The 25,418-nt window shown below is 40.8% G+C and overlaps 2 protein-coding genes across 2 annotated transcripts; both read right to left on the bottom strand.

Moving 5' to 3' along the window:
* Positions 1 to 9,162: 9,162 nt before the first annotated feature.
* LOC133788637 (uncharacterized) lies at positions 9,163 to 11,882 on the bottom strand. Its single transcript, XM_062226194.1, has 6 exons — positions 11,631 to 11,882; positions 11,057 to 11,209; positions 10,556 to 10,649; positions 10,365 to 10,447; positions 9,715 to 9,868; positions 9,163 to 9,539 (listed from the first exon to the last, which is right to left on the bottom strand). The coding sequence occupies exons 1-6, from the start codon at positions 11,799 to 11,801 to the stop codon at positions 9,304 to 9,306; spliced, it is 891 nt and encodes a 296-aa protein (XP_062082178.1). The 5' UTR covers positions 11,802 to 11,882; the 3' UTR covers positions 9,163 to 9,303.
* Positions 11,883 to 23,156: 11,274 nt separating this feature from the next.
* On the bottom strand, positions 23,157 to 24,608 carry LOC133789913 (uncharacterized). Its single transcript, XM_062227581.1, has 2 exons — positions 23,797 to 24,608; positions 23,157 to 23,710 (listed from the first exon to the last, which is right to left on the bottom strand). Exons 1-2 carry the CDS (start codon positions 23,842 to 23,844, stop codon positions 23,228 to 23,230), a joined length of 531 nt encoding a protein of 176 aa, XP_062083565.1. The 5' UTR covers positions 23,845 to 24,608; the 3' UTR covers positions 23,157 to 23,227.
* Positions 24,609 to 25,418: the final 810 nt, after the last annotated feature.

The raw sequence follows: 25,418 nt of genomic DNA, 5'->3' as shown, positions 1-25,418 counted from the left end.
TTTAGAATATCAAGGGAAGTGTATTCTTTGATGAGACAGTCACGGTATTGGATGCTGGAGTACAGCTAAGGTGACAAGGCCTAAGACTTGGTAAGATAAAAGCAAAGAATTAAGAGTTAGTGGACACTGCAGTTCAGTAATAATTCAGAGGAAAAGCAAAGAGGATGTTGGAATTCTTAGGGCAGGGGATGTCTGCCTATTTGAAAGTTTATAGGAATCTGTAAACTGTAAACTTTGGAGTACGAGGTTCCAGAATGGGAGTTGTATGTTCCTCCAAGTTAAGCAGCGAGGAAGAGTATGATAGTGAGGAAAGAAAAAAGGGAGTATGATTTTTGTTTTGAAAAGAGTTCTAAAGTCGTACTAAGGATTTGGCTGCGGGCCTATAAGTTGATCTTATCCTGGTAAGGATGATGATTCATAAGTATTTTGACATAGAGAATAATCAATGAAGAGACTGATGTGAATCAAGCAGACACTGGAGTTCTGTAGATTTAATGTATAAGTAAAAGTTAAAGAAAGTATGGTTATCAAACAAGATCTTGTGGAACAAGATTGTACTTGCGCATGGGTATATTAATGATTAAGGGTAAAGGCATTGGACCTTGGGAATTGTCATCAGAGGTATGAGGTACACAGCCTAATGTGTTCAAGTAAATTTCGAGGACGAAATTTCTGTAAGGAGGGGATAGTTGTAACGACCCGAATTTGCTAATCGGGCTTAGGGCCTTGATTAGTGTGCCTGGAGGGCAATAAATGATTTAATATGCTTTAATATGTTAATGGGTGAATTAATGTGAATATATGATAGTGATGCATGTTTAGTGAGTTAAATGTGCATGTGGGCCCCGTCTGGATATTAGGGGCATGAATGTGATGTATGTTATGTATATATGTGAAATGTCTGTGCGACACGATCCGAGACAGTCCTGGGGAGCGGTTAGCCAGAGAGTCGCAACAGGGTTAAGATTCCGACTCGGGGCGAGTCGAGGGGTAATTTGGGTACTAGGTGTGTTATGGGATTATCAGGACATGAAAATAAATATTTGGAGATATATTTGAGGATAGAATGTCTAGGCGGGAATATTGGGGAAATTTACTATTTTGCCCTCGGGGACGTTTTGGTACCCCGAGCCTTGAGGTAACCATATAGACTTAAGCTGAATAAAACAAAAAGGGGGATTTACTTAGAAGCTTTGGGAAACCAACCTCTATACTTCTCCTTCTGAACTAAGGATAGCATCTCACCATTTACATCTTTCTCTCCTTCATTCTCAAAGGCATATCAAAGGGAATTTTTGGTGCAAGCTAGCTTAAGCAAGGGATTGGGCTGAGGAAACTTAGGAGCTCAAAGCTTGAGGATTGAGGATCAACTACAGGGACTGAATTCAGCAAGGTAAGCTTTAATTATTGGGATTATGTTGAGAATTGTTGCTGGTTTGCTAGAATATGCATGCTAGTTAAGTTTGATATGTTCTTGAGTACTTTAGTTGGGTTTTGGAGTAGATTTTGATGGGGTTTTAGTGTTGATATTGAGCTGGTTTGTATGTGTTAAGTATCTGGGTTTGATAGGTGAGTTTTGGGTGAATTAGCTTGAGGAAAGGTGTGGAAAAATGGTGGAAAATCTGGGTTCGGAGGTGAGAGCCGCAGCCCTAGGAGGGGTGCGCCGCGGCCCGTGTGCGCGCGCGGCCATGGGAGGCTGAGAAGGTTCATGCGCGCCGCGGCGCTTGGTGGGCGTGCCGCGGCCCGTGTGGGGGTGAGTGTTGTGCTAGCCTCTGTTTCGAGGCTAGCCGCAGCTCTTGAGGGTGGGGTCGCGACCCTTAGTGCCAGTTTGCATTTTTAAGGGTGTTTAGGCTTGGGAATTCAATGGTTAAGGCTCGGGATGGATTTTATCACCCGAATTGATAGAATTCAAGGTTCTGGAGGTTAGGGTTTTGGCTCGAAGTTATTCATTGGATTAGAACTTGATGATTGGATATTGGTGATGTGTTGTGACTAGGTATTTCGGCGAGGCTCCAGTTAGAGGACTATGCTCAGGACATCGGTGCTCAGAGAGCTCGGGACTCAGGTAAGAAAACCCCTGTTCCCATAGAGCTTATGTGCAGGGCTGAGCCGAATGTGTTTGAATGGATTGATATGCACGGCCGAGCCCAACATGTTAGAACTGCTGAGCATAGCTCTTTATCTGTTTATGCTAGAATTATGTACTTGTTGTTATATCATGTATGATATTATGTGAGTGATCGACAAGAGCCGGGAACGGTGTAGACCAAGGACGGCGAGGGGCCGGGAATGGCGTCAGGCACGTTGAGTGCAAGGCCGAGAACGGCAAGGGACCGGGAGCAGCGTTGAGCACGTGGGGTGCGAGTTGCCAGGGCGAGTCCCTAGAAGGATACCTGGGATATCCTCACGGCGTGGTCTGCGAATCCAGGGCTTGGTAAATGCATGGGACAGCTAGGCTGTATGTGTTTAGCCAATTGGTGGCCTATTTATATGCCTGATATATGTGTTGCATATGTTATCTGTTTGTGGGTTTTCTTGTTGGGCTTCGGCTCACAGATGCTCTGTGGTGCAGGTAAGGGTAAAAGAGAAGATCAACCAACCATGAGTATAGCAGGCGTGGAGCGGCGTGTACATGTTTAGCCAGCCTGGCTGCCACGGCCAGAGTATTTTGGGAGATGCTTGTAAATAAACTCCGATTTTGTCGTCTAGTCGACTTGGTTTAATTAATATGTTGTAAACATTTCTAAACTGTATTTTGGGATCCCAAGTGTAAACCTTTTATGATTTTCTATGGAAACTACTATTTCTAAGGTTTTTCCTCTGTTTATAGCTTAATTACACTGTTTGAACTAAAACCTCGATTAGCGAGATGAAAGCACGTTTTTTTTAAACTCACTTAGTAACGGCTCTATGGAAGTAGGGCGTTACAAAAGTACAAAAATTACTAAATACATTAAATGAAATAGATCTCAAGAACATAAAAGAACTCAAAAAATACAGACTCTAATTCAATGGATTAGATATAGGATTGTTAATGTCATCAACTCTCCACCCTATGCTTCTCTAAGACAATTTTCAGAATTCATATCTCTATCGTGATAGAATATTACAATTGCAAATTATATTCTTATTAAGACATATAACTCTCTACAATAAGAAAACTCCCTACATCTCCATGGTAAATTAAACAAATTGCAGGGATTAAACACGTAATCCCTAAGCTACAGAAATTATACAGGTACTCTCGTCCAATACAAATATGTGATTATTTAACTAAAGCATAATTAACCCTCACTTTTTCAGATTTTAGGTTAAAACCATATAGATCATGCAATTGGAGCCCAATCAATCACAAGCATTAAACATGAATCAAATAATTCATGATATTAACAAGAAATTCATAAAAATTGCATTAGAAAATCATAAGGTTTAAAGAAGAATCCATTAACACCCTAAAAATAAAATTAGTTCATGCTAAACACAAAACAATCCATAAAATCACATTGAAACATCACTATAGCAGAAATTAAGAGAAGAAGAGAAGAAAAATAGTGAAAGATGCTTGAATCTTCAATTCTTAGCCTCTGCAGAGTATTTTTTTTTAGTCTCTTGGGTTCGCGCCTCCAAAAATCAGCATAATGATGCCTTATATAGTTTCCCTGTGTGTTATATGTGAAATACAACTTTTGCCCTAGCTAAAAATGCCCTTTCTTTGCACTCACGGAATCATGGGCCACGACTCAAGAAAGAAGCACCGCGGCCCTACTTTGAAATCAGAAAACTCATATTCTTTACCTCAACTAGCACCATGACCCTAAAGTGATTGCGCTATGGCTCAAAATACGCATACAATAGTGTCACTGCTCAAATTCCCTTTACTCCAAAAATTGACTTTTCAAGTCTGAGAACCTCATCGAAGGCCAAAATTAGTTCAACAGAGATCTCTTAACCGTAGTTTCTTCAAAATAGGCATTTTAGTCTTAGAATCCCAGGATATTTTCATGTTTTTAATGCATTCCTTCTTTCCGAACAAGATCCTGAAAACATTAGAAAACACAAGCATCATACTGCACAAACACACCCAAAAATGCATCTTCACTCCCTAAAATTGCTCTCCAAATCACTGTAAAAACTAACCTAATAATTATTATGTAATTAAGTATGCAAGATTATGTGTATTAAATGTGTTTAAAGACCCGCGTTTGTCAAAAATTGGCTTTTTTATAATTTTGACCTGTTGATGATGTATTTGTAAATATTATGTGCTATGTGCTTTGAGACAACATTATTATGTGGATATATGTGAGTTTCGGCATGAGTGGATCCTTTCGAGCCGTTTTTCCCATTTTGGAGAATATTAGTGAGATAAAAATTATGTTTGGTGGATACTAGTGATAATTGGAGATTAGTGGTGTAACTAGAGGTTTAGTGGGAATTCTAGGCAAATGACTAAAATTCCCTTGAGGTTTGTTAAGAGATTAGTTATGGAAAGGGGCAAAATGATCATTTGACCCCGTAATTAAAGAAAAAGGAAACCTTATGCTGAAGGTTTCCTCATTACATGTTTTTCTTCTCTCTCCCTCATTTTTCTTCAAGTTACCAAAAGCACACACTCAATCAGCAATCTAGAGGCCAATTCTTGGGAATTTGAGGATCTTGAAGAGAATTTAAGCATCAAGGGAAGGATTTGCAGATGCTAGAATCTATTAGATCCATTGGAAATCAAGAATTTCTCATTTGAGGTATGTGTTCTTGATGCTCTTCAATTGTTCTTGAGAAAATTTGGAAGTTTTGGTTAAATTTCAAAATTTGAGGGCCTTAGAGTGTTTAGATGGGTGTATTGGTGATTGAATTATGTAGAGCAACTATTTTTACAACTTGAATTCGAATTGAAAATTAGAATTTTGTTGATTTTTGGATTGGGGAAAACATTGGGTTTAGAACCCTAAATTTGCAATTGGTAGTGTTGATGTGTAATTGGTGGTAATTTGGATGACTTGATGTTGTATACTACATGTATATTTTGTTTTGGGGGTAAAATACCATGCTTGGAAGCAGTTTAGATCGATTTGAGTTGGAGCTAGGAAATTGCAGGAAAAAAAAATGCAGAATCGCTCTCTGACTTGAGTCGATCGACCAGCCTGTGGAAGATTGGCCACCTAGTCGACCAACCTATGCCAGATGATCAATCGACTGGTGCTGGCAGCCTAGTTTTGGGGTCATTTTCAATGGGTTTTTATGGGTAACCTTGAGGGATCATAAGACAAGGTCCCTAGGACATAATTGGACATGTTTAAAGAGTAGTTGGAGCCTAATGAGGTCTTTAAAAAAGTTATGATAGGTTGTGGTGTAAGGGAAACTAAACCTACATTGTATTGTTGTGACTGAGGTTTCCGAGAGGATCGCACTCGAGGTCGTTTTTATTCTCGCACAGGACTTGAGGTAAGAAAACTAGCATATGCACATAGAGTAAGGCATCTGCCCGGTTATGTTGGAATGTGGTTATGACCATATATCAGAATTTGTTAAGGCTGAGTTCCCTTTTTATGCATAATTATGTTTGTTATGTTTGATTATATTGAATTGTCCATGAATGACCGACATGGTCCATTTTCAGCGATAATCATGTGGAATGTAGGCAGTGACAACAGGGCCACCATGGGAGTGTTGTACACACTCGCTCGGCATGGACCGTAAGCTTGGTGCCGGGAGACGTTCCTCGCTCAACAAGGCCACTCGGAGCGGTCGCTCGACACAGCCATGTAAATGGTTTATGTGTTTGAAATCAGCATGTTTATAAGTTGTGAAACGTGTTAATGATTGGAATAAATGTATGTATAATCTGTGAAGTATGCTAATTGTTGTTTATATTTAATGTGATTATTACTATGCCATGTGGTGTTTTCTTGCTGGGTCTTGGCTCACGGGTGCTCAATGGAGCGGTACATACATGTTCAGCCTGCTCGACCGTCAGGGTTGGGAAATTCGATGGACTTGGGTTTTAAAAGTCCATTTTGTCACTTAGGTCGACTATTTTTTAGAACATTAAATGTAATTATGTTTTATATAAACTCTTTTTGGGATCCTTTGTAAATGTTTAAAGTTTTAAAGAAATGTTAAACCATTTTGAATAAATTTTTAGTACCTAAACCATTAATAAACTTGAAATATACTTTTGAGTCCAAATATACTTTAGTAAAATCGTTATGGTTTTTTTACCTCTTCGTGCTTAACCAATTTCATCATGTATTTAACCAATCATAACAAAGAATACTATATCCATCTAAATTGTACAATATTTTTATTGCCTAAGATTATCGAAGTAATATAACTTTTCTAGCATTTATCTTGGATTATTGAAGTAATATAATTTTTCTAGCATTTATCCTTCCTTTAACAACATTTATACCCAAAATGACCAAAAAGAATGGCCTCATTCAATTTTATTTAAGTAGTACAACTAAAATTCTAAACAAGTAAAAACATTATTAATAGCATTTAAAAAACGAGAAAAAAGGTGTAAATATTATTTAGGATCTTCAATTTTTGTCTTTGTCCTCATTTTTTTCTTAGCACTTAAATACTTAAATCCTCTTTATGTATTTAGTCTAAAGTAGCCTATTTATAAGGTTAGGGTTACTTTTTCCTTCTCTCCATGTTGCCACTTGTCACATGATCATATTCCAAAATATCTTCTTGAATTTTAAATCTCCTATCTTTAGGATAAGTTTCTTGTAGCTCGAAATAAATGTTTGATTTTGAATTTGCTCATTAGATGCAATTTCGTAGGCATTTTAATGAGATTTTCAATGCCATCAAGATCTTGTAAATCAAATATGAGAATAAAGAGATATGATCAAAATGCCGAGATGAATGTAGAATTTTCATCTATTATGACTAATGGATTCCTAGAGGAGATGCCTACATTTTGTTCTCTATTAAAACTCTTATCATTCAACTGTGGTGAGTACTTTTCCCCTTCCATATAGGGAGAAGAACATGCATTTAATCAATTAATCTTTTGAAAAAGAAGAGGAAAAGACAATTCTATCAACCCCTTGAGCTCAATCAAATCATTGTAATAAACTAGTTTGACATTTTGATGAATCTAACATGTATACATAGAGCTGACGACTCAAGTAAACAAGTAGTGTTCATTTTGACAAGTTTATGACGTGACATGATTAAGGAAAACACGAATATGACACGATTATTAAATGTGTCAAAAACCTGAAGACGAACATAACACATTTAGTTAGCAAGTCACCCAACACGACATAATTAACACATTTAATAAATATGTCACGTGACTCAGACGCAAGTGGTCGACCTTAACTGGGCTACCTCGAAGTGAGTGATTCTAAAGTTGGCGACCTTAAATGAGCGACCTTGAGTGGGTGACCCCGAGTGGGCAACCTCGAAGTTAGCAATCCCGAGCTGGCAACCCCAAATTGGACGACCCCGAAGTGGGCGACCCCAAAGTTGATGACGCTGGTACCTTCGAGGCACTGACGTGAACGGGGGTCTCTCAGTATTAAAGTAGGCAATGACCACTTCTTCAGATGTGGTGAGGACCTCTTTGGAAAGCAACAGAATGTCATTCATTATAGTTGACGAGGGCCACACTTCCACGAAAGTGGTGATGTGGGTATACTCATTGTGGTGGTGGCTAGTGAGGGTCACTTTCTTGGAAACTAGCGAGGGTCCTCTTTGGTAGTCGACAAGGTGGGAAATTGGGCAACCGTGTTGGTGAGGTGAACCAAATCAATGAGGGTCTCAAGTTGGCTAGGAGGGTGTTTCTTGTGACACCCTCTTCAGCAACTAAGTACTCCGTTGATGTATGCCTACTTTGTATTTTCTTTGCCACGTCATTATGCCAAAAGTTGGTATAACAAAGTAAAAGTTAATTATAATTTTTTATTTTAAAAAACATGAATAAATTCATGAAAAAAATAACCGAAGACAAAAATTCATCATAAACATATAACAAAATAACACAACAAATATTAAAAGAATTAGAACCAAAAGAGTTCATTAATATATATATATATATATATATATTCTCCTATAGGGGTTTCACTTTAAGTCTTACCGGTAGGACTCTCAGTGTTTACAACCCGTGAACAGTTTTCGGCGCGATTTTTTTTTATGACCGTGTATATTGTAACTATTTAGAGCATCCTGCAAATTTTCAGAAAATTCCGAATAGTTTACAGTACCGAAAACTAAGTTCAAACATGCCTTATAGAAGAATTTATATATATAGGGAGTTTCTTAGGTAGGTGCATCACTTTTACCCATTCCGTAGGAGCATTTCCAATTTTTGGCACTTGGAAAAATTATAACTTTTTTTTTTGTATGATTACGCACATGATAGTTATAGTAGACATCCTACCAAATTTCAGAAAATTATGAATAATTTACAATGCTGAAATCATAATTCAAACAATCTGTTTTCCACGCATATAAAAAAAAATCAAGCACACGTGCAATTGACTATTTGAACTCTGATTTTGATACCGTAAATTATTATGAATTTCTCCAAAATTGATTGAATGCATGTTATAACTATAATATAAGTCATCATAAAAAAAAACAATTAGATTATACTTTCTCCAATGACTAAAAATAAAAAATGTCCCTACGATAGGGACAAAAGTGATGTCCCTACCTAAGACAATTCTTCTTATATATAAATATATATATATGACAATTCATCTATAAGGGCTTCACTTTAAACCCTACTGGTAGGGCTCTCAGTGTTTCTCGACCTGTGAACAGTTTTCGGCGCGATTTTTTTTTATGACCGTATATATTGTAGCTATTTAGAGCATCTTGCAAATTTTCAGAAAATTTCGAATAATTTACAGTACCGAAAACTAGGTTCAAACATGTTTTCCACGCGCATAAAAAAAATTAGTCACGCGTGCAACATGTTTGAACCTAGTTTTCAGTACTGTAAACTATTCGAAATTTTCTGAAAATTTGCAGGATGTTCTAAGTAGCTACAATATACACGGTCATAAAAAAAAAATCGCGCCGAAAAATATTCACGGGTTGTAAACATTTAGAACCGTACCGGTAGGGCTTATAGTGAAACCTTATAAGAGAATTCCCCTATATATATATATATATATATATCTAATTTTCAAAAACAATCCATCTACAAAGATTATTAATTATTTTGCCTTAAAAATATAAATCAACGATTTGATCCGTGTATCTCGTAATTAACAAATAAGAAATGGAGCTTCAATCAAACAGAAAACTACACAAGCTTTAAGCTTTAAGTTTCTACTCTCATTACCAAGGAATTTCTTGACCATCCCAAGCAAAAAACTTCCCGTTGTCGCTGCTCTTTACATTGTTGATTATGTGTAAGAGCTTCTGTGCTGAGAATTCTTTTGTGAAAAGCTTGTCTTTTGCAACATTCCTCTGAAATGGCCTAGAGAGATCTGTGTCCACCGTGCCCGGATGCAGCAAAATGCATGCAATAGGATCCTTCTTCCTTTCTAGCTCAACAGATATGGTTTTTGTCACTGCAAAAATCAGACAATGGAATTATGAAGCTGAAACACAACTTCTACAGCGAAGACATTTTTTTGTTGGTTTCTTTTGATATCTAAATTCTTATCAATTGATAACCATTTCGTTATACATTATAAGATCCATTAGTTATTTCACGAGGGATAGAAAAATTGTAGGAGAACTTACACTGATTTAGCGCAGTCTTTGAAGCACGATAAGAATGCCAACCCCCAAGGCGATTATCCCCAATGGATCCCACCCTAGCACTTAAATTGGCAATAACTGCAACATCCCTTTCTGTCCCAGAGCCGCCTCCAATCTTCAGAAGAGGCCACATATGCTGCTTGCACAAATGGCAGACAATATTCATTCCTCAACGAAAATGCAATCATGCCACCACAAGCAATCAAATAAGAAAAATAGTAAACTAAATAACCTTATTCTTATTTGAAACAAAAACACAAAGATTGTGGTGTCAAAACATTTGTTTCTTAGAGACAGTAGGGGGTATCGTTTCTTGGAGGATTATAACAACTTGTCAAATGTGAAAAGATATGCCAGCTTATAGTTTTGGTGCTTCTCTTGATTCCAAAACTGCAGTTTCTCGAATATGTATGTGTGATGCATGTAGACTACTTTCCATACTTTGTTCAAGAAACATGTAGAACCACCGAATACCTTGGAAAAATTCTCATTTGATTGGTTTTGGCACTCAAAAGAAACCCTATACATATGTCACTTCAATTGGAAAAAAAATATACACACAGAATATGCAAATGTTGAAATCGAGATAGTTTATGAGCAAATCAAATATTCAAGGAAAAGTTACAGAATACCTTGATCACTAGAATAGGACCCACAGCATTAACCTCGTAAGCAAACAGCAATGATGACTTTTGAACCTTGCTCAGTGTTGTTTCTGTACTGGAATTCAAAGGCAAAAAATGACATCCTGAGAAATTAGAAAACTGAAAAAGTTTTTCCACAACATAAGCTCCTATATTAAGTAACGATGTGAAATTTCTACCTGGTTGCAGTACATCAGGTATTGACAAAATCCCAGATGCGTTTATCAGAAGGTTTAAAGAGCCATATTTTTCTCTGATAGATTTTGCAGACTCCTGAATGTTGGGAGAGTAATGCAACATAAAAAGATAATCTTTTTTGTTAATCTTTCAGGAGCATGAAACCAAAACGGAACAATAATCATCCACTCATATACATCACTAAAAGCAAATTAAGACTTCTTTAAATCTATTCTTAGATACACCAAAACAAGATTAAAGATTTGAAGAATCGATACCAGAGCTACTAATGGTTTATTCTCTTTCAGTAATAAGTAAGATAATGCAGGATTATAGGAATAGTGAAATAGCCTCAATGATGCTTTTTCAAGCAATTCCTACAAAATGAGCCAAAACAAGACTAAAGAACTTGAAGTATGATAACTCAAGAGCTAGTAAAGTTTGTTGTCTTTAAGTTATAAGCGAGATCGGACACACTTATAGGAAAAGGAGTGTGAAATAACCTCAATGGTGCTTTCAACAGTCACATCCAGCGGCAGAATACTAAGGCGTTCTGCAAACTTGTTTTGTAGATCATGAAGCCCTTTTGCTCGACTAGGATTACGACAAGTAGCAACAACATGACCTTTATCATCCTTCTCAAGCAGTTGTTTAACCTATATATAAGACACTAAAGTATAAACAATCTGATGATCAATCTAAAAACATAATTCAGGTAGAACATTCAAAACTGAGCACAAAGATCCTCATCAAAGATACACCAAAAATTAGATAAATTACTGCAAAATATGTAAATAGAGACAAAGCCCACAAGCTTTAATGTCAATTAGTTGCACGAAACATAAATACAAATCAGTTTTACCGAAACCCATTTGAGAAAGGATTATTATGCACGTATGTTAGTTATTAGTAAAAATATTCCAACTTCATTCCCGTAGCTCAAAAATCATTTCGATGGAAGGAACAGTGGTTTCATAAACGGAATGAAATTTTTGAGATATTTAATAAAATCATAGAGAAATGTTAGTTTAAGAACCAAAAATCGTTACACGAATTAAAGGAAGAAAGAGATTATACGAATTCAAGGCCTATTCCTCTGGAAGCACCCTGCACCATGGAAATCCCACATTCCCATTTAGCACGAGAAGAAGAAGAAAATGAAGCTGTACGAGTTACTGATCGCATCACCAGCGTTAGAGGATAACGCGTTGCCATGAATCCTCTCAGGTTCACCCGAAACTTCATCATATCTTTTTTTGAGTAATAATATGTGTTCAAATCTTTGTACAGACACGTCAACTAATTACTTCTATTTAAAGAGGGATTAATTGTTAGTTAATTGCGTCACAAAAAGGTCGGCAGTAGTTAGAGCAATCCTGGCAGACTAGCACTTTCCCACTCCAAAGAGCATCTCCACTTAAAAACCCCAAATCAAAATTATACAAAGATCATCTCTATTTTTATCTTCATTTTAAAAAATTAAATTATGCACCTTCAATAATAAATTCAGCACTATTTATATAAGAGTACTAAAATAATTCGTAAAATACCCTTAATAGTTTTATTTAAATAAATATATATATCCTTTTATATAATATTATATATTTAATTATTTGATTTTATAATTATAATTTTATTTTATATTTGATTTTTACAGTTACATTATAGTAATAAATTGTATTAATATCATACTAATAAATTAAATAAATAAAAACTTACATAACAAAAATAAAAAAACCAATAACTCGTGAAATTCAAAATTACAAAATACGAAATGAAGTTAATCATAACTAAACAACAACAATAATTTTTTTTTTTAAAATATATAATGTTTAATTTTCATAATATAGCAATTTCAGTTAAGTACTTGATGTAGAATTATTATTACTTAATTATATATATTAATATTAATGTATTAAATTAATATTTATTAATTAGTTAAATTATTTATTGATGATTAAAAAGAAAAAAAAATTTGAAGTAAAATTGGAAGTAGAGATTAGTGATGAAATAATAATTTAAAGTGTGAAAAAATAAAGATAAAGTTATATAAAATAAAGTTATAGTTGGAGATAGCCTTGACTTCAACCTACGATCCTAAATCAAAAGGGAAATTTCATGTTATATGTATAATAACTTAGTGAAATTTTTTAATATGATACTATAAGTTACTATCCTAAATATATGACAATTTCAATTTTTTAGACAAAAATACCCTTAACATTCAAATTCCCATTTTTTTCTCTCAAGCCAAACTTTCTCTCTCTAACATCTCTTATTCTCTTATTCTCTCACTCTCTCTAACATTCTAATCTTGTAGATCTCGAAAAAATACCAAAATTAAAAAATAATCATTTGAAACCGACATTTGAGTGAAAAAATATGAATCTCCAAAGTTTTCCTCAAATTTCAGTGCAGAGCATCGAAATTGCATCGAAAAAACATCGTTTTGGATAAAAATCAAGTTTTCATGATTGCATCGAAATACCATCGATTTGGCATCGAAACACCATCAATTTTGCATCGAAAAGTCATCGTTTTGGCCAAAAAAACAAGTTTTCATGATTGCATCGCAACAGCATCGAAATATCATCGATTTTGCATCGAAACACCATAGATTTTGCATCGAAATACCATCAATTTTGCATCGAAACACCATCGATTTTGCATCGAAAAAGCATCATTTTGGATAAAAATCAGGTTTTCATGATTGCATCAAAACATCATCGATGTACCATCGATTTTTCGATGCAAAATCGATGGTGTTTCAATGTTCTTTCGATGCAATCATACAAACTTATTTTTTTGGCCAAAACGATGTTTTTTCGATGCAAAATCGATGGTGTTTCAATGCATAATCGATGGTACATCGATGAAGTTTCGATGCAAAATCGATGGTATTTCGATACAAAATCGATGGTGTTTCAATGCAAAATCGATGGTGCATCGATGATGTTTCGATGCAAAATCAATGGTATTTCGATGCTGTTGCGATGCAATCATGAAACCTTGTTTTTTGGCAAAACGATGATTTTTCGATGCAAAATCGATGGTGTTTCAATGCCAAATTGATGGTATTTCGATGCAAAATCAATGGTACATCGATGATGCTTCGATGTAATCATGAAACTTTATTTTTATCCAAAACGATACTTTTTCGATGCTCTGCACTGAAATTTGACGAAAATTTTAGATATTCATATATTTTTTACTCAAATGTGATGATTTTTTTAAATTTTGGTATTTTTTCGAGATCTGCAAGATTAGAATGTTAGAGAGAGTGAGAGAATAAAAGATGTTAGAGAGAGAAAGTTTGGATTGAGAAAGAAAATGTGTATTTGAATGTTAGGGGTATTTTTGTCTAAAAAATTTAAATTGTTATATATTTGATATAGTAACTTATGATGGCATATTAAAAAAATTTATTAAGTTATTATGCATATAACATGAAATTTCCCAATCAAAATCATACAAAAATCATCTCCAAATTCATTTTAAAGAATTACGCTATGCACCTTGAATAATAAAATCAACACTATTCATATAACAGCAACAAGGTAATACCTAAAATACTCTTAATAGTTTTATTTAAATATATATATATATCATTTCATAAAATATTATATGTTTTAATTATTTGATTTTATAATTATAAATCTGTTTTATATTTAATTTTTATATTAATATTATAGTAATAAATTAGAATAATATCATACTAATAAATTAAATAAATAATAGTTTACATAACAAAAATAAGAAACCAATAACTTGTCAAATTTAAAATTACAAAATACGAAATGAAATTAACTATAATTAAACAACAACTTTTTTTTAAAAAAAATGTAATGTTTAATTTTCATAATGTAGCAATTTAAGTTAAGTACTTGATATAAAATTATTATTACTTAATTATAGATATTAATATTAGTGTATAAAATTAATATTTATTAATTAGTTAAATTATTTATTGATGATTAAAAAGAAAAAAAAAAGAATATATATTTTTTTGAAGTAAAATTTGAAGTGAAATTAGAAGTAGAGATTAGAGATGAAATAATAATTTAAAGTAAAAATAGTGAAATAATAAAGATAAAGTTGATTTAAAATGAAATTATAGTTGGAGATGGCCTAAGAGCATCTCCAACCTTGACTTCAAAACCCCAAATCAAAATCATACAAAAATTATCTCCAACCAAACATTATTTTTATCTTCATTTAATAGAATTATACTATGCACCTTTAATAATAAAAAAGTCAGCACTATTCATATAAACGCAAAAAAATAATACCTAAAATACCCGTAATAATTTTGTTTAAATACATATATATATCTCCTTTTATAAAATATTATATGTTTTAATTATTTAATTTTATATTTATAAATATGTTTTATATTTTATTTTTATATTTATATCATAGTAATAAATTAGAATAATATTATACTAATAAATTAAATAAATAAAAGTTTACATAACAAAAATAAAAAACCAATAACTTATAAAATTTAAAATTACAAAATACGAAATGAAATTAACTATAATTAAAGAACAACAACAACTTTTTTTTTTTAAAAATGTAATGTTTAATTTTCATAATGTAGCAATTTTATAACTGTACGCCCTGGTTTTCCCATGGGCTGATTAGCAGGCCAGGCTACGGACTAATCACGATTAGTCCGTGAACATCCCCAAGACCGGAACTCCCGTTTTGAGGTCGTATCTTATTAGCTCGAGCTATCCCTGAGGACTCGCCAAGGTCGCCCGGGACTGGATGAAGGAATCCGAAGGCCGAAGGTCGGGTCAAGGGAGCAGATCGTGGCACGAGCTATGTATGGAGCTCTGACCCTCTATAAAGTCAACACACGCAAGATAAACGTACATATATCTGACATCACGTGTCCGATATCTCCCTGACTTCTCGGACACGCAGCAGGAACGTGCGTGTTCAGATATCCACGGCTGGGTTGGGCCGTGCGGCCCATTATCTCCTTACCTATCGATTTGACCATACTTATGTGTCAGGTTTAGGAATTAATCATGAATGTCACAGAGTTGATATGACAAATAATAAGGTCACGGGATGACCTCCTTACCAACTTCCAAGTGCCTTCTCCTATAAATATGGAGAACCTGAGAGTTGATAGGGGTTGGGAAAAATAGTATCTGAATAGATATATGCTTTGTAACCAAATACCCAGAATATATCAATAATATTGACTAGTGGAGTAGAGGGATTTTAACCTTCAAACCACTTAAAAACGTGTCTTGGGTCACCTAGTTCCTACTCTAAGATTCTGTATCTGCGACGGTTCTAAATTCAGCACTAATCCCTTTCTCTTCTTCTCTTAATTACCTGTTGCCGAAGAACCGCATCAACAGTTTGGTGCTTTCATTGAGAGCAAGTTCGATTAGTGCTGCTGCAAACATCCAACTATGGTGACCACTCGGTCCAGGCATGGCAACGAAAACAGAGCAGCATGATGGGCAGGAGGCTCATCATATTGCCATCCCTGACGAACAAATTCGTGAAGTCCAACAGAGGCCAGGAAAGCAGCCGGCGGGCCAGGACGATACAGGTAGTTCGGCGCCCCGGCCACCTAATCTGAACCCATGTTATTATACTGCGGTGGAGATGGAGAATGCTCAACTGAGGAGCCAGTTAGCAGCAGCCGGTCAGCAAATCCAGGATATTCTGGCCCGACTACCCCCTCTCACAACCAATGTTAACGTTGGAGAGAGGCAAGGTGAGGCTCCAAAGTCTCGCCGGGGTAATCGGTCCAGGCATAGCCGTTCGGATAGACTTCCGGCAGCCAACTCCACCCCTTCATCACACCATCGAGAGGCCAACTTCAGGGAAATGCCTGGGACCGGACAACAGCAATACAGCCGTTCGGTTAGGACGTCGACTCCTAGCTCTCAAACATCCTCGAGGACGCCCAGAAGAGCTCGAGGAAGTTCCCGGAGGAGATCCGGGGAGGGCCCACGACGTCAGCCCGTCCCCGAAGACCGTCCTGCGCCTCGTCCAGATCGCGCATGCGCGGGACCAGCAAGTTGGCAGGGCCGAAAGGCCCCCACCAAATTTGATCCGTCCAGACGGAACCAGGATCGCTTCTCCAGTCAGGCATCCTCCATCTCCAATCAGATACCCGTCTCCTCCTCGGCCCGTCCGAGACATCCCAGCTTACGGAAGTAGTAGGAGAAACCCACCATCAGCTGGACCTTCCCGGCGTAGCAGGGCGCCCGAAGAAAGCTCAGGTCCTCACCACCAAAGGCGGACTCCAAGCCTATCCGGCAGGAGTCATTGGACCGGCAGTCGCCGAAGTGATCTCTCTGGAGGAGACCTACGCCAGTGGCTAAGTTTGGCACAAAGCCACTGCCCAGGGAGACGACCTTCGAGATCACCTCAACTCTCACAGAGAGGACCGAGCTAGAGATGGTAGCCAGGCTCGCTCGGGGGGGGGGGGGGGGGGTCCGATCCGAAGTACATAACGGAGGGAATGTCCCAAATAACCTATCTCAAGATAGGAGGGGCAACAACCCACCTAATATGTACAATGGGTCCGGAGTTGTTGAGCAGCCCCGGAATGACCCAGGATCTCAAGACCAAACCCTCGAGCGCCTGACTCAGATGGAGGAACTGATGAGGAAGCTCCTATCAGAAAAAGAAAAAGATGAATATGATTCGGGAGACGAGATGGAACTCTTCGCCCCCAACATAGCAGCGACGGCATACCCATCTGGTTTTCGTATGCCTCGCTTGTCAAAGTTCAACGGGGACGGAGATCCGTCAGACCATTTTGGGATGTTCAACACCCTAATGATGGCCCATAACATCGGTCCGGAGCTGCGTTGCTTGATCTTCCCTTCCACACTGACTGGACCTGTCAGGCAGTGGTTCAAGCAGAGTAAAAGACAGTCAATCAGCTCCTGGAAGACCTTCTCTGCTGATTTCAAAAGGGCGTTCCGCGCCTCTCAAGTCGCCTGTGTTCAGGCCGACTCCCTAGCCAACGTAAGGCAACAGCCCGGTGAGACGCTGAAAGCCTACTTGAGCAGATTCGCAAATGTCGCTGCTCGAGCTAGGGACGCAGATGACAGCTCCAAGCTCATGGCCATGAGAACCGGAATCCTGGTTGGGGGAGACCTGTGGAAAGACATTCAGAGGAAGGGAGTCAGCTCGGTTAGCGAATTCCTTAACAGAGCTCAGGAGTGGATAAACTTGGAAGAAGCCGAAGCCTCCGCCGCGGGGACCAGCCAGGTTCCCGAGAAGCCCGCTGGAATGGGGACGGAGATCGTGATGGCGACCCTCGACGTCGCGCAGAACAACCAGCCCGGTGGTGGCAAAAGAAAGGGGAATGGTGAAAACAGTCAGCACGGTCAAAAGAAGAATAAGTCCATGGATAAGTTCAAGCCCGTGTTCACAGCATATACCGAGCTCACCCAGTCCAGGGAAAGTATCTTCCTGGCCAACTCTACTCGGGTCCCCTGGAAGAGGCCGGAACCATTGAAACACCACAAGGGAAAGAGAGACACTTCCAAATTCTGCCGTTTTCACAACAACGTCGGCCACAATACCGACGATTGCAGGCACCTAAAAGATGAGATCGAGACTCTCATCCGAGCAGGCCCTTTGGCGCAATACTCACGAAACAGGGTCCCAGCGATTCGACCCGCTCCAAAAGTCCCAGCCAGTCAGCCCGGGCCTCGTGCAGATCAGGACGTCCCTCCTCCCGTGGTCAAAGGAGAGATATCCACCATCTCTGGAGGACCGCACATGGCTGGAACGAGCAGAGGCGCCCAGAAGAGATATGTGAATGAATTAAAGACCCACAACGAAACGGAGTTCGTCCCGGAGCAGCGTCAGTCGAAACAGCAGCGGTTAGAAAAGCAACCGATCACTTTTACGGAGGAAGACGCAGGCCATGTCCAATTCCCTCATAATGATCCCTTGGTCGTAGCAGTCCAGCTTGCCAACCGGAGAGTGAGGAGAGTGTTGGTGGACAACGGAAGCTCAGTAAACCTCCTATTTCGATCCACCTTAGAAAAGATGGGATTGACTGTCGCCGAGCTAAAGGCAACCTCCATGATGCTGTATGGCTTTTCGGGAGAAGGGTCGGCAGCGATAGGGACGATCAAGCTGGTGATCACCCTAGGAGAAGAATCTCGAACAGTCTCCAAGCTACTTGAGTTCGTGGTCATTGACTGCTCCGCTGCCTACAACGCCATTTTAGGCCGGCCTACCCTCATAGCTTTCGAGGCTATCACTTCCATTCGACACCTCGCCATGAAGTTCCCTACTTCAACCGGAATCTGTACTATAAAGGGCGATCAACTCGCTGCCAGGGAATGCTACAGCATTTCCATGAAGGGAAAGTCTAAACCCGGGCAGCTGGTGATGGCCATTCAGGGCGAAGAGGAATCTCAGGGACCCTTGGTAGATCCTGAGATTGAAAAACCTCAGAGCGCCGAAGAGGAAAAGGTCGCCTTGAGTGAGGACATTGACCCACGAGTAGGCGAAGACAGATCCGGGCTCCAGGCCATTGAGGAGCTCGAGGAGGTGAACCTCGATCCGCAAATTCCATCACGGATGGTCAAGCTCGGGAAAAACCTCTGTAGCAAGAGGAAGACGGAGCTGGTTACGTGTCTCCGGGCTAATTTAGATGTATTTGCCTGGTCCCATGAGGATATGGTAGGAATTAGCCCGAGTGTCATCATGCACACGCTCCATCTGGATAAAAGCGTTCCTGCCAAGTCTCAAAAGCAAAGGCGTTTAGGGACAACCCGAGCTGAAGCCCTAGAAGAAGAGGTAGCCCGACTCAAAAAATGTGGCTTTATCCGGGAAGCCAAATTTCCAATTTGGGTCGCCAATCCCGTGCTAGTTCCGAAGCCCAACGGGAAATGGCGGACTTGCATTGACTTCTCCGATCTGAATAAGGCCTGCCCCAAGGATTGTTTTCCATTGCCAAGGATCGACCAGCTGGTGGACGCCACGGCAGGGCACGAGCTCATGTCCTTTATGGACGCGTACTCAGGCTACAACCAGATCGCGATGAATCTGGCAGATCAGGAACACACTAGCTTCATGACCCCGACTAATGTCTATTGCTACAAGGCTAGTGAACAGAATGTTCGCGGACCAGATCGGAAAGAACATGGAAGTATATGTTGATGACATGCTCGTCATGTCAAAGGCTGCCGACAACCATGTTTCCGACCTGGAAGAATGTTTTAAAACACTACGGAAATACGAAATGAGGCTCAATCCCCAGAAGTGCACTTTCGGTGTCGCGTCCAGGAAATTCTTGGGGTTCATAGTTAATACCTGAGGAATCGAGGCAAACCCCGACAAGATCAGGTCACTGCTCGAGCTCCCTTCCCCTAAGTCGCGGAAAGATGTCCAAGGCCTCACAGGAAGGGTAGCAGCACTCAACCGGTTCATTTCCAAGTCAACCGATAAATGTTTGCCCTTCTACAACCTGCTCCGGGGAAACAAGAAGTTTGAATGGACAGTAGAGTGCGAAAGCGCATTCCTCGACCTGAAGGCACATCTGGCCGAACCACCTGTGCTATCCAAGCCCAAGGCAGGAGAGTCTCTCTTCCTCTACCTAGCCATCACTAAGGACGCGGCCAGCGCCGTACTAGTACGAGAGGAAGACCAAGTTCAGAAGCCAGTTTATTACATCAGCAAGAGACTTCTCGGAGCAGAATCACGGTACCCACTGATGGAAAAATTGGTGTCCTGCCTAATCACGGCCTCGCGAAAGCTCAGACCGTACTTCCAGTCCCACTCGGTACACGTCATGACTGATCAGCCTCTAAGGCAGGTTTTGCAAAAACCTGAAGCATCGGGACGTTTGTTAAAGTGGGCGGTCGAACTCAGTCAGTTCGAGATTTTCTATACTCCACGAACTTCCATAAAAAGTCAGGCCTTGGCCAACTTCGTGGTAGAGTGCACGGGATTCCAAGAGGATCCATCAGAAGGCTCATCTCAGCTCACCTCGCCCGAATCGTTGTGGAAGATCTTTATGGATGGTTCATCCAACGAGAACGGTTCCGGGGCCGGAATCATTCTGATCTCCCCCGAGGGACATAGGTTCCACTCGGCGCTAAGATTCGGGTTCAAGGCCTCCAACAACGAGGTGGAATACGAAGCTTTGTTAGCCGGGTTGAGGATAGCCAATGAGTTAAAAGCAAGCTCCGTCCAGTGCTTCAGTGACTCCCAGCTCGTGGTAAACCAGGTTCTGGGCGAATATCAGGCACGGGGACCCAAGATGGCCGCCTATTTGGCAAAGGTAAAAGCCAAGCTGTTCGCATTTGAGTGAGGATCGATCGAACAGATACCTCGAGAACAGAACGCCAATGCGGATGCCCTTGCCAAACTCGCCACCTCGGGAGAGACGGAGACTCTGGGGTTGGTGCCAATAGAATTCTTGGAAAAACCAAGTATAGACGGAGATCGGGCAGAGGTCGAGATGATTGATGCTCGACCGACCTGGATGATCCCCATTCTTGAATATCTCGTCGAGGGCAAGCTGCCTGAAGGACGTAACGACGCGCGACGAGTCCTATATCAAGTCCCTAGATATACAATAGTTGATGGGTTATTGTACCGACGTGGGCACTCCCTACCTCTCCTCCGATGCGTTCTTCCAGGTGAAGCGAAGGCCATCCTGCAGGAAATTCATGAAGGATTTTGCGGAGACCACACTGGGGGGCAGAGCTTGGCCTTAAAGGTTCTCAGGCAAGGTTATTACTGGCCAACTCTGTCCAAAGACGCGATCTCATACGTGAAGAAGTGCGACAAATGCCAGCGATTCGCTGCAGTTGCCCGAGCTCCTCCAGTCGAATTGAGAATGATCTCGGCCCCTTGGCCGTTTGCTGTTTGGGGAATAGACCTAGTGGGCGCTCTGCCCACTGGCAAGGGCGGAGTCCGTTACGCCGTGGTAGCCATAGACTACTTCACTAAGTGGGCCGAGGCAGAGCCGTTGGCAACAATAACATCGAAGAAGGTACTCGACTTCGTAGTTAAAAGCATCATCTGTCGATTCGATCTACCGAAGAAAATCATCTCCGAAAACGGCACTCAGTTCGATAGCGACTTGTTCACCGAGTTTTGTGAATGGCACGGGATTGTAAAAAGCTTCTCCTCCGTGGCCTATCCTCAGGCGAACGGCCAGGTCGAGGCTGTCAACAAGACTCTAAAGGCGAGCCTCAAGAAGAGATTAGATGAGACAAAGGGGGTCTGGCCAGAACAGCTCTCCCAGGTCCTATGGGCATACCGGACCTCGCATCGGACTCCTACGGGTCATACTCCTTTCTCCCTAACCTTTGGGAGTGAAGCAGTCCTCCCCGTGGAAGTTGAGGTTCTGTCACATAGAGTCCAGTCTTACGACCAAGATCGGAACCATGAGCTCCTATGCCATTCCCTTGATCTAATTGATGAAAGGCGAGAGGATTTGCAACTCCAGCTCGCCCATTATCAGCAGAAGGTCACTCGCTACTTCAACTCCAAAGTCAAAAGGCGCACCTTTAACGTTGGCGACTTGGTCCTAAGGAGAGTTTTCCTGGCCGGGAAAGATCCCAAGGATGGAGTCTTGGGACCGAACTGGGAAGGACCATACCAGGTCATCGAAATCATCAAGGAAGGAACTTATAAGTTAGCCCGACTTGATGGAGGAACCGTACCACGGACCTGGAACGCCATCCACTTAAAGAAATATTATCAATGATCCACTTGTAAGGCCTGGAAGGCCACTTTCTATATATTAATAAAAATCAGCTTTTTACGCACATTTGCAATTGTAATCTTAAAGTAACCACGAAAGACCCTTTCCCAGTTACTTGGGGGGCATATGGTACCTGGATATAACCAGGTCTCCTTAATGACTTAGATGTTGATTTTTATCTATGGATCGTTGCTCTTCTTAAAGAGCTCGAGACACGGATAAGGGTTAACGCCAACTAAGTCCTATCCTGGTTTTAACTAGGTCGGAAAACTTAGAAGTTAACTTAAATTTATTGATCGTGGTTCTTCTTAAATAACTCGAGATATGGATAAAAGTTAGCCCGAACTAAGTTTTCAAAATAAGTTCCTGGTTTTAACTAGGTCGTAAAACTTAGAAGTTAACTTAAATTTATTGATCGTGGTTCTTCTTAAAGAACTCGAGATATGGATAAAAGTTAGCCCGAACTAAGTTTTCAAAATAAGTTCCTGGTTTTAACTAGGTCGTAAAACTTAGAAGTTAGCTTAAATTTATTGATCGTGGTTCTTCTTAAAGAACTCAAGATATGGATAAAAGTTAGCCCGAACTAAGTTTTCAAAATAAGTTCCTGGTTTTAACTAGGTCGTAAAACTTAGAAGTTAACTTAAATTTATTGATCGTGGTTCTTCTTAAAGAACTCGAGATATGGATAAAAGTTAGCCCGAACTAAGTTTTCAAAATAAGTTCCTGGTTTTAACTAGGTCATAAAACTTGGAAGTTAATTTAAATCTATTTATTGTTCTTCTTCTTAAAGAGTTCAAGATATGGATAAAAATTAACTCGAGCTAAGTTTACCAAAAAAGAAGAGATATATGAGTTAAAAGCACAAGGCAAATTGTCTCGAGGTAAAGACACCTCATGCAAAAGTTACAAAAAAATACTTCAAAATATATAAAGAGAAAAAGAGAAGAGCGCCCTAAGCTCCGTCAGTCGGCCCTTTGGAGGTCGCCGTTTCATCTTGCTCCGCCACACCAGAGGCTTCCCCAGTCTCCGAAGGTGGCGCCTCTTTGTCGAGGCGAGCTTGGAACTTCACCAACAAGCGCGCCCAGAAATTCGATGGCATGAAAGAGAAGTCAGCCTCCGGATTATGGAGCCAACAGTGGTAGAACAGATCCTGCATGGACTGCTCCGAGATGGTCTTCTCTTCCTCCAGGGCGGCCTGGACTTCTGTCCTCGCTGCCTCAAGGTCCTCCTGCGAGGTGGCAAGGGATGTCTCGAGCTCATGGACCTTCGAACGGGTCTTCTCCAGGTCAACTTGGGCCCTCTCCAACTCGCCCTTCGAGGTCGCCAGGGCGTCCTTGGCCGCCTTAACTTCCTGAAGGGTGGCCTGGTGCTCGATCCTCATGTCACCGAGCTGAGTCCTGGCCCTGATGATGCTTCGGTGAAGGGCAACGACACCCTGCAAGGAAGGAAAGATAAACTGACTCAGAGAAAAAATTAGGCAAAGTGTAATTGTAAAAGCTTTAAAAGAATAGGGCAGCTTACCGTTAGGGTCATGCTCATGGAAGAGTCCATGACGTCAACCGGGCTCATCGTCTCAATAGTCCGGAGTTCCTTCTCGGTGAACTTGTAGATATGGTTAATGGCGTAGCTCGCCGATTCATACACCGTTCCCCGAAAGACCTCCGGGATCTTCTCCAGGTCCTAGGGATTGACCGGGATGCGTACATCGGAGGCCACCACGGGCGGAGTCCCGAGCTCCATCCCTGCGTCCTGGGTGACGGTTGGAGTTCGCTGAGGTGGTGGAGGCATTTGGCCTGCTCCGACAGCAAGAAGAATCGCTCCCGCGTTCTGGGCTGGCGGGGCTTTCTCCTTCTCCTTTGCAGGAGATTTAGTGGAGACCCCGGCAGAGCTCTTGTAACCTCGGAGCCTTTTCGTTCTTGGCCCGGCTGGGGGGTTCCCCCCGAAGACTATGCCCCGCAAGCTGTCCTCGGGCTGAGACATCTCTTCTGTAAAAAAAATAAATAAATAATAATAATAAAATAATACATGGTTATTACAAGTTAGCAATCATACAAAGATAAAGACAAAAGGTTAAAGCTAAAAAAGCATATGAATACTGAGGGAGCCCTACCCCCCGAGCTGGAAGAACCTAAGACGATTATTTCACGAACTGGCGCAGGTTCTAGGTCCGGTTCTGACTCAGGGCTAGACTCTTCTACATACTGCCTAAGCCCCGGAGCGTAGATACCCCTCTGGAGTGATGGCCATGTGCGTAGGTTGGTCCCATACTCCTCGAATAAGATCGACCTAAAAGCTAAGGTGTTATCTACTACTACGGTACCCCTAGGCCAGCTCTCTTGGTGATCCAGCACGAGCCGGTCAACACAATGGAGCAGGAGTGTGTTCAGGTCCGGATCCCTTCGGTGACGATGGACGATCTGCCTAGGATTGAACCTAACCAGCCGGGGGTATGCAGTGGCCCTATCTAGACTCTTAAACAAGTAAGGGTTACCTTGGCCAGAAGGACCCGCGGCTACTCCGGATCGGACCCTCTCCTCGCCCATCCTCTGGGCGACCTCCAAGGTCCTCTTCCTGTTCCTCACGAGCGGAACTTCGGGAGCCTCGTCCTCCTCATCTTCCTCTACCGCGACCTCCTCCACGATGATAGGTCTGTTGTCGCGGGCTGGGGGTGGCCCCCGGGGCCTCTTCAGGTTCAGGGTCTGGTTTGGGAAGATCAGTTTGCAGAACACCATCGTCTCGTCTGTCACGAGCACGCGATAGTCCTTCTCACTGGGGGGCAAGCCCGCCAGTGTTTCATATTGGCCCCCGAGGGTCACTGACTTTTCGGTCCTCGCATAGATGGCTGCAGGATTGGCTGGAATCAGAATGGAATACGGGAGGAGCTAAAATAGAATAACACTTAAAAGGCGAGCTAAGATCAGGGATTACTTACGAGGACGATTGAAATAGTGGTGGTCGCAGTTCCGGAACCCAGTTGCCATGAAGAACTGGTCCTTGAAGTCATTTGGGTGGCTGGGCAGCTCGATCACCGCCGCCGTATTGGGAAAATGGGTTAAATAGTAAAACCCGTCACCTCGCCCCCGCTGATCCGGGCTAGCTTTGAGGCAAAAGAAATATAAAATATCAGCAGGAGTAGGGACCTC

This window comes from Humulus lupulus, chromosome 7, assembly GCF_963169125.1.
Source record: "Humulus lupulus chromosome 7, drHumLupu1.1, whole genome shotgun sequence".
In the NCBI taxonomy this organism is placed as follows: domain Eukaryota; kingdom Viridiplantae; phylum Streptophyta; class Magnoliopsida; order Rosales; family Cannabaceae; genus Humulus; species Humulus lupulus.
The sequence above is the reverse complement of the archived record's forward strand: the minus strand, read 5'-3'. Positions and strand labels throughout refer to the sequence as shown.

What these genes read in the sequence shown, in the direction of transcription:
- LOC133788637 (XM_062226194.1), bottom strand. Translation starts at nt 11,801, where the DNA reads ATGATGAAGTTTCGGGTGAACCTGAGAGGATTCATGGCAACGCGTTAT. An exon ending in ACCTGATGTACTGCAACCAG is followed by an intron (nt 10,448 to 10,555) that starts GTAGAAATTTCA and finishes ATTCCAGTACAG; the next exon opens with AAACAACACTGAGCAAGGTT. An exon ending in GTCCTATTCTAGTGATCAAG is followed by an intron (nt 9,869 to 10,364) that starts GTATTCTGTAAC and finishes TTGTGCAAGCAG; the next exon opens with CATATGTGGCCTCTTCTGAA.
- LOC133789913 (XM_062227581.1), bottom strand. Translation starts at nt 23,844, where the DNA reads ATGAGCCCGGTTGACGTCATGGACTCTTCCATGAGCATGACCCTAACG. An exon ending in CCATGAGCATGACCCTAACG is followed by an intron (nt 23,711 to 23,796) that starts GTAAGCTGCCCT and finishes CCTTCCTTGCAG; the next exon opens with GGTGTCGTTGCCCTTCACCG.